General features: G+C 38.4%; 1 protein-coding gene across 1 annotated transcript; it reads left to right on the forward strand.

Moving 5' to 3' along the window:
• Window positions 1-8,930: 8,930 nt before the first annotated feature.
• Window positions 8,931-9,639, forward strand: LOC108977456 (glycine-rich cell wall structural protein 1.8-like). The gene is made up of 2 exons (XM_018947143.1): window positions 8,931-9,091; window positions 9,222-9,639. Exons 1-2 carry the CDS (start codon window positions 9,019-9,021, stop codon window positions 9,476-9,478), a joined length of 330 nt encoding a protein of 109 aa, XP_018802688.1. The 5' UTR covers window positions 8,931-9,018; the 3' UTR covers window positions 9,479-9,639.
• The last annotated feature ends 266 nt before the right edge of the window (window positions 9,640-9,905 follow it).

Below are 9,905 nucleotides of genomic sequence, written 5' to 3' on the forward strand. Positions count from 1 at the left end.
GTGTTGAGGCCAATGATATCAATACCATCGGCATACGCCAGCAGCTGTACACTCTTATAGAAGATGGTACCTTCTCTATTTAGTTCTGCAGCTCGAACTATTTTCTCCAGAAGCAGGTCTTTTTACGAATAGCTTCACATAAACGACGCATAATACTCTAATAGTATTCCATGTTAACAGTTTGGTCGGTCGGAACGAATTCGGAATCCACAAAACCTCGATAATTGATTTGATGATTGATTTTTGACCTGCTTTGAAATTTTTTTTTCAGTTTCGGCTCAGCTTTGCCCCCATATTCGCCCGATTTTTCATCTGTTCGAAGACTCATCGCTAGCAACGATACGTTTCATGGCATCATGGTAGCCGGAAAGTATTGTTTCACAGACGTTAAAGCAATGATGTTTCTTGAAAAAAAAGGGAAATTTTGAAGCAATTGTGCGTTCACTTTTTTTAGGCTCAAATGATCTTCCAAATCCTTCCGATATTCAAACAATACCAGTAAGGTCTCTGACCGTTAATCGTCGATCGACTAAGAATTTCTAAAGATTGAGAGAAGAGTTTGCAGTCGATTTTTTCTTTTGCACGTTAGGTGTAGTCAATAATTGACTTACTTAATCCCAATCTACCACGATTTATATTTGACTACAAGTGCAGTTACATATCTTCTGCAAAATTATTTCTACATTAGAAACATTTCGAAAGAAGTATTGGTGTATGAATTTTTTACTAAATAATATAAATATCAAAGTGGTCCAGTGAAAAAACTGCCCACTACCAACTAAATCTAAACATTTTTAAGTGATCTTCGCTAATTTTTCTTATGTCAAGATTTTTAACTGATGTGATCCATCTTCTAATTGTGTCGGACGGTTTCAGCGTTACACAAAGCGTAGGTTTTAAGATATTCTCGAAGTTGTAGAACTAATGCACTATATGAGAATGGATGGTTGTAATTCTTGGAGTGCAAATTTGATTTTACTTAGGTAGATAGAAACGATGATCCGTTGTAATGTCCAAAATGGAGCAAAGTCACTTGTGGATTACTTATGTTTTAAGGTCGAAGCAGGTCTTAAGATGGCTCCATCCATTGCATGTATTGCAGCTGGCCGAGGTGGAGTCCTCCGGGTCCGGGTTGGACTAAATCAAAGTCCTACTTATCCCGAATCTACTCCGGAATATCAAATATATGTCCAGCATGCAAAGAGTCCCCGCTTGACTCTAACCACCTGTTTGCATGCCCAGTTAACTCTACAGGGCCCTCTCCCTATGGTCCGTTACCGTCTAAACAGCACATCTTCTGAGCCAACCATTGGATTACCTCGATAACAGCTTATCTGAACCTTGCCACCTGGGACTAGATAGCCGTTACATTAAGTATTTGACGGAGTAACTTCAAATTTTCTAAGAATATTTCTGGCGTTTTTCCATGATAACAAATTCTGTAATTGGCTTGTACCGTCTTTGAGAAAGATCTCTTTTACAAAATTTTTATTAAATCCGCACAACAACAACAACACTTCTCGCTCGCTTTCTCTCCCTATTCAACTAACATACCGTTATGTCAAACCAATATTCCATTTACTCCCATTTGACATTCGAATTGTGAACGTGAGTGACAGCTATATTGATGCTTCTAGCGCTGATTGTTGTTGGTGTTGACACTCACCATTACAATGATAGAATAATTGGAGAAGCTCAAGTTACACCAACGACACACAAAACTTACAGCTGCTACGGAAGGAAAGTGCACAAGAAAGAAAGAAAGAATAAGAGATAGAGAGCAAAAGAACGAGACACTGATTGTTAGTCACTGAATGCACAAGCTATAGTTACAGTATAACGCCGCAAGAATCGACGCGCTGTCTTTCACTAAGTCGCTTGTAATAGCATTATATCTATATAAGTAGGTACGTCTGTATGTTTGTAAGTAAGTTAAAAAGGTATGCATATAATGGTTAGTTCGAAATACTAGTTAGTTACTTCCTGTGCATTCGAGTTTGCTGCCATTGAAAGCTGCCGCAAGTGACAAGTGCCACGGAAAATGTAATCGAGTGTCGGTCACTGATAACAAGACTAGCAGTAGCAGCGGCAGCAGGCAGCAGCAAATGGAAATGCCACCAAAGTGGGAAATAAATAGCGAAATGGCAACAAAGTGTGGTGCGGCGGTGTATCATCGATGTGGCCGCTTGGTGGCGCGCGTCCAACAGTGGGATTGTCGTTAAGATAAGTTGGCCAACTAGCAGGATATCTATACCAACAGTATATATAGTATACGCAGGCCTAACTAGACTGACTACGTGTTTGCCACAGTATTAGAAAACTTCGCGTCGCTGGAAGTATAAGGAAATGAGCAGGAGATGGGCAGGGAAAAAATTGCAATAAAAGTGCCCAAGGTTGTCACAATAACAAACTGTGCAAAAAGTTAGCGGGTGCAGCAAAGGACAACGGGCAAAGGACATTATAGCAATAGTTGCTGCGTCGCATACGGGATCATTTTTCACAGCGCCAAAGGAAGTTGGAAAAATATGCCGCCATATAAATCATAGCACTGATTTGTGGCCGCTAAGTATAAGTAAGGATGGAGCGACCACTTCTATAAGTATATATAAGTAGAGCGCATTATTCTACACCATATACATATACATATGTAGACTATATATAAACCGTTGTACACACTTGTGATTTTCTGATTTTGTTGCAATTCCAACTCCGGCACCGCAATGCTTCTTATTCGAGTTCTTCCAACCGTAAGACATCTGCATAGCAGGTAGCACAGCACACCTTAGCGCCAACACTACGAGCCACTTCGGCCAGCGCAAAACAGTTGCCACAGAAAACATTGCAAGAAGCCAAAAGCAGCCGAAAAAACTAAATGGCCACAGGACATTTGCGTGCGCCCAGCGTCTCGTTGTGCGAAAGTAAGTTTTCGTCGACATACATAGCAATTTGTGCAATTTTCACTCGTTTTGTGTGGCGCAACCTCAACTGCATTGCCACATACCATGCAAAATAGCAAGAAAAATAAGTAAAAGTAAAGCGAAAGCACAAAAATATTAAGTGGAAAATGACAGAAAGATAGACAGATAGCATGCAATTTTCTATTCTTCTTTGACACACTTTGACTTGCTGTTGGCAATCTGCATTTCTACCGCTGCCGTTGCCGCTGCCGCTCCGCTTACTGGTCAACTATTACTATTTAACCAAACATTTTAAAGGGTCAACACAAAAGCGTCGAGTGTGGCAATGATTGCAGGAAAAGTAGGCAAATATGATTGCGCTCAGCAGTGGTTGGTTGTACGTGAGGAAGTGTGGTGGAAGCGAATAGTTCTTTATATGCTTTAAGATAATGGCAGTCAAAACTTAGAGCGGTCTATGAGGTTTTAAAGATTTTGGAAACATAACAGATCAGTTGAAAAGTTAGTCTGCAAAATTCGCTTTTTTCTTTCTGTTCAACATAGTTCTCTTCAAGATTGATATACTGATTATAGCGACCCTTCAAGTTTTCGTTTACCGCTTTTGTAGTGCTATTAGTGTTTTGCTACAAAATAGGTTTCCATTTCAGCGATCAACTCTTCATTCGACGAAAATTTCTTCCCAGCGAGGTTTTTTTTGAGATCTTAGAACAAGAAATAGTCGCTGATTGCTAAATGCAGAGAATACGGTGGCTGGGGAAGCAATTAAAAAGCCCAATTCATGGATTTTTTCCATATTGTTGTAAGGGTTGTCTAGTTCCCGTTAGGGTGGTAAGGCTTAGATAAGTTGTCATCGAGTTCATTCAACGGTAGATCCAGGAAACGTGCTGTTTCGGCGGACTCAGACCATAGGGAGAGGGGTGTCAGATGTGTAGGGTTAGTCATGCGGGGTTTTGTTGCATGCTGGACATACATATACAATATTTGGTATGTCGGGGTCAATTCCCGCGGCTACTCGTGTTCGTCGCCTGCCTGAGGAGAAGTCATTGAATATGTTTATGGCTCGACTGTGAAAGGCGTTCAGTGCACGTCTGAAGTTAGTTGCATCCGAAGCCTGGTCGGCGTTTTGTCTTATGTTATTGACGTAGTTAAGGAAACACCTGTTAATGTTCCTAAGAGTAATTTTTTCTACGAAAACACCACATCAGAAACTGCTTGGAGAGGGGTTCATTGTGAATGATGAGTGAAGGAACACAGGCTGTATAGTGTCACACCTAACATTTTATGGTTTTTGAGAGTTTTAACGCCATCGACTGCCTATATACAGATCGAATCTGTACTTCTTCGTCCAGTTTGTGAATATGGTCGCTGTGGATTTGGTGGGGGGAGTGTTAGTCTCTTTGCAGCGAGGAAGCGAGGAAGGTCAGAGAGCTGACCGTTTACTTTTGTGTACATATCGACTCAATTTTTCAGACGCCATAACCTTACCAGTTGGATGTCGCGTTTTCCCTGCTTTATAGTGGGTTCATAAAGTGTAGTTCACTCATATAAATATCGATTGGTCTTCGGTGTTAAATGTTGAACCAGTTTTCATCCATTGTCACACATCGACGCAAAAACTCTAGTTTATACACTTGAACCGGGGTAGTTTTTCCCAGACGACGATTGTGGTCAAAAGTTTGACCATTGTGGGACGAATTGTGTTACATTTAAAAAACAGGGACGGTAGTTTTAATGAACGTGGTATTATGGAATTACCCTTGAAATGACATAAATTAATTATATTTTTATTAGGCCCAGCATAAATCTAATCCACGAAGCAGCCTCTATTTCCTTCCCTCTGTTTTTCCTTGTTGTGATGTTTTCCATTCCAATCTAACCTTTAAAGTTTTCAGTTGTCTGCGATTATTTTTGGAATCCTTGAGAGACTAAGGTCTCTATAACAGCGACCATCAGTTAGATATTCGTATCGTTTTTAATTATAAATTATGATTCTCCGCATCCCCAAATTTCGACGGATCTGGATCCCACATCTCTTCTTTTAAAATAATATCATCTTTAGAGGTAGGAACTTAAATTAGTAAAGTTAGGTTAATGTAAGATTATCCTGAATATCTGATGGAATTAGTCGAACTTCCCACACATCGCATTAATCAATGGATCCGTGAGCAGATAATTTCACGTTTTGGGTCGGTCCATTGGTCACAAAGACCGTCTGATATAAAACCGTTAGACTTTTTCCTGTGGGGATACGTAAAGGCTAAAGTCCATGCAGACAATACCGCTTCGATTCAGGACTTGGAACAAAACATCAGTCGTGTCATGCACCATTTGAACTCAACGATCTGTGACGTAAAAAAGGTAAAATCGTGGCATGCCAAAAAATACCGTGTAAGAAAACCCGTCTTATAAGGGAATCACCTGTATTTATAATTGACATTAAAGTCTGGAATGAATTTGTCAATAATCTACAAAGGTTAAACTTTAAGGAATTGCTCCTCTTAAAATCACTTGGATTATCTAATATATTAAATTTGTAATCGGAAAAAATACTGCCTTTCTACGAAGCAAAAAAATGTTATTTCGTTATGTTAAGGAAAATAATTCTGGAAATTCCTATACAATATCAATAGAACGGTGAACTATAGACCTGCAAGAGAGAGATAGAGCAGTCTGGCCAGACCGAAAATCTGAAAGTTATGTTTATAACATGTGACCTTGAATCTCAAATAAAAGTTTAGAGTTTTTACTAGGTGATGTCACTAAACATTATATGAAGCTCAAGCTAGTAGATTATTTGTGGAACAAAAATTATAGAAATCGAGTATAGGCTAGTCATGGTTATGTTTACGGAGATATTTAAACTAGTCATAGTCGATATTGGCGGCAATAAGCAGAACCAAAGGTTAGACCTAATGCAGAAAAAGGGAGTTACCAAAAAAAAGCTGATAAGAAAACCTCATAAGAATTACTAATTGTAGTATGACAAAGTGTGATCGGACTTCTTGCGCATTATATGATGTGTGGGAGAATGATTCATGTACGTTTCTTCTGAGATATATTCGTAGTGTGAATTATAATGAAGTTATAATAGTATAATTTCCTTTTATGTTAAATATATATGACTGGCCAGACTGCTCGAAGTTTTCAAATATGTATGGTACATGATGAAGAAGAGAATAAGGAAATGATGATCTTATTTTTTTTATACCGAGTTTTAAATTGTTTTCAAGTAATCTGTTGGATTTTGCGGTTTCGTCTAGACTCAAACTGAGCCTTGCACAGAGGTGAAACTCAGATTTCCGACTTTCAAGTACATTACAATTATAGCTTATCTCCATTAGTCCACTTTGCGTTTGACATCACTCTGTAACTAGCCTTAGGTGGACGTCTTATCAGTAAAGTAAATACATTGAGTTACAGAATGTGAGGAGTGTCTTCTCAATTGCATCACCTTCTAATGATTCATGCGTGCGGTTGCCGACATCTAAAGTTTCATATTATTATCTCTATATTTCTCGCCTTCTCTACTTTTATTCCAAGAATTGATTTCTATATCTATACTTCTCGTCTTGTTTACTTTAATTCCAGGTATCGCTTTCATTACGTATTTACTTATATTATAAATATGATATAAAGAAGCTTCAAATGATATTTGTACGTAATAACTAATCGGGTTTAGTCAACTTTGAAGGTTACAAAAATCCCAGAAGCTTAAAAAGAGAAAGAGAGTGGGATTAAAAAGTGCAAAGCATTAAGAAAAGGTGCAATATATGTATCTAATTGCTGTCTGTATGCTAATTAAAGCTTAAACTCAAGCGCAAATTGTGTAAATTAAAATGTTATTCGAGATATTTAATACAAATAAGTATATACGAGGGGCGTTGATTAAGTCAGTTATATTTTGAAAACTCTTTATATATATAATATGTATATCTTTCTGTTAAAAGCTGTCTAGTTAGACAACTTTGGAAAAAATAATGATGAAATAGGTGTTATCCATCATTATCACGCAAGGTAGAAAAGATTCCGGAAGGAAATCGATGGAGACCACTGAGTGACGTTAAAGCTTAAGGTTGAGGTGAAAGCTTTTAAAGCTTTGAAAATTCTGCTGAGGATGAGATAATCGATGGAGTCCACTGAGTGACGTTAAAGCTTAAGGTTGGGGTGAAAGCTTTTAAAACTTTGAAAATTCTGCTGAGACTATGCGCCATAATTTTTAGTGATTGAGGTTTTCTGTCTTCCATTCCAATTTTGTCTAAAACAAAAATCGCCTCAAATACAAACGTCGACAGAATTCGTAGCACAATATTGCTCAGTGGAATATTATCCGTACCTGAAATTTTGAAAGTAAAAAGGTTATAATCATAATTATTTAATGGTTTAGCAGTTCTTCTCTGAGTTCACCCTCCACCTATTTTGCACAAAGCTTTTACAACGCTTTCACATTTGTGAATGACGAAGACGTTTTTTTCTAGCAGAGCCACGCTACTTCAAAGCATAATTTCACCCCAAAAAGGGGATATTATTCTTGAGATGACGTTTGTAGCACCGAGAAAGATATGGATGACACTCTATAAAATATGTATATAATATACAGGATCAGCGTGACGAGCTTAGTCGATTTAGCCTTTAGCCATATCCGTCTTGCACACGTTCTGTTCATTCAAAGAAGTTGATCATTTGTTGGAACCGCCATTATCGGACCACTTTAACAGAGCTGTCATACAAACTGAACGACTAAAATAAAGACTTTTTAATTTGGCAATCTATCTTTACGAAATTATGCAAGGCCTTGCCACAATCTACGAAAAAAAGCTCTTGAAAGGTTCCAAGAAGATCCGACGTTTTCGAGCCAAATTTTGTTTAGTAATGAGGCCCATTTCTGGCTGAATGGGTATGTAACCAAACAGAATTACCGCATTCGGGACGAAGAGCAACCGGAAGAGAACAAGAGTTACCATTTCATCCTAAAAAAACGGCTTGTTGTGGTTTGTAGGAAACGGTGGAATAATATTTCTTCAAAACTGATGCCGCGAACATAACCGTCAATGCCGACTGTTATCGAGCCATGATAACCGACTATTTGAAGCCAGAAATTGAAGTTTGTCCTCGACATTTGGTTTCAACAAGACGACGCCACTCCCCACACATCGCGTCAATCAATGGATTTGTTGAGAGAACACTTCTGTAAGCAGATAATTTCATGTTTCGGGTCGGTCGATTAGCCACCAATATCTTGTGATATCACAATTTTTGCCTGTTGGGATATATAAAGTCTAAAGCCTATGAGGACAATTCCGCTTCGGTTCAGGACTTCGGACAAAAATCACAAATCAAACGTGAGTTTCGCCAGTTAACAGTCAAAAAGCTCGAATGAGTACGAGTCATCGAAAATTGAACACAACGGATGGACCATCTGAAACGTAGCCGCGGCCAGCATTTAAAAGAGAAAATATTCAAAAAACAAATTAAAAAGAATATTCTTTCGAATGATAATAAACATTACCCATTAAATTTGAAGTTTCTTTAGAAAGGTTTTGAATCTCAAAATGGATCACCCTTACGAACTAAACGATGAAAAGCAAGTTTTTGTTTGCAAAAATATCTTGACTTATTAATATAATTAAATATTAGAACACGCGTCACTCAAAAAGCTTCTGCATTTCGAATGAGTCAATCGTCCGAAAGCTGCATATTTTTTCTCATTTGAAGGTTAAGTCTAACTACAAAATGTATCGTTTGAATTCTAACCTACTTATAGAGAACATCGATTGGATTTGAATAACGTGAGGAATTGACTTTCCGATCACTGTCGCTTCCTCTGTCCGTTTAACTTTCAAAAACAACACGACAGAAGTCAGACTTATTAAACCAACATCGTTCAAACACAATTTCAACATTTAATTACGATTAAATATCGTCGCAATGAATTTTGCGAAATGACACAACAAAGCAGAGTACGCCAGGAAGCGATTCACCGCTTCGCTTGCAACTCAAATAAATGACTCATGCATACACAGCGAATGTGTGCAAGATCTCAGCTAAAAGCTGCTCACTGCAAGAGCACTTTGCTCAGTTTACTTTCGTCAACGTTCGTGTAAAGATGCAGTCAATCTTGAAGCTCCGATATGCAGTCGCGCTGCTGCTCGCACTGAATTGCGTTCTACTTTGCGCAGGTAAATAAACACAGTCACTCGTTAAGTGCTTAAATAAATGCGCATGAGCGTTTGTTCTTTATTTTGTTTTGTGTTAATATGTGCCCAGAATTATAACGATGATTTGAAATTCAATCTTATTTTTTTGTAGCTCAAGGCAACGGCGGTTTTGGTGGCGGCTCCGGTGCACCCGGTGCTCCCGGCGGTGGCAATGGTGGCGGCGCACCAGGAGCTCCTGGCGCACCCGGCGGCAGTAGTGGCGGTTACGATGGCGCACCCGGCGCGCCTGGTGCACCGGCTGACGGCTATTATGGCCACCAAAATCATATGAGCAGTTCAGCCGGCTTCACACAGCTCCAATGGCTGTTGGCTCTGATACCGCTCACATTTTTGTTTAGATGTGCTTAAAGCCTTTATAAATATCTAATTATATGTGATATCTTTATATAATTGTGTCGAATGCTTGCTTTGAGCTTCGGAAAAAGTATTTACGGTGCACTTTGCAGTCACAAATTTATTTTTATTTTGTAAATTACGTCTTTAAATAAAAGTTGAAACGTAAAAGAATATTTCTTGATTTTGGCTACTTATTATTTGTATTTTATTGGTTTTGCCTTCTACACATTCCAACCGATTGTGATGATGCATTAAGGTATTGTGTCACCGGTTGCTACCTACGGCCGGTCTTGTAGTAAATGTACAGGGTGGTTGATATATTTATTTTTTAACTAAAAGTTTATCAAAAAACAGAAATAAACACTAATGTTGGCTGCGCCAAAGCTTTAACATCGTTCACTTATACATTTTTAAAGCATGAAAAAGTATAAGCAGTTGC

Source organism: Bactrocera latifrons, unplaced genomic scaffold (assembly GCF_001853355.1).
Source record: "Bactrocera latifrons isolate USDA-ARS-PBARC rearing strain unplaced genomic scaffold, ASM185335v1 scaffold_9, whole genome shotgun sequence".
Lineage (NCBI taxonomy): Eukaryota > Metazoa > Arthropoda > Insecta > Diptera > Tephritidae > Bactrocera > Bactrocera latifrons.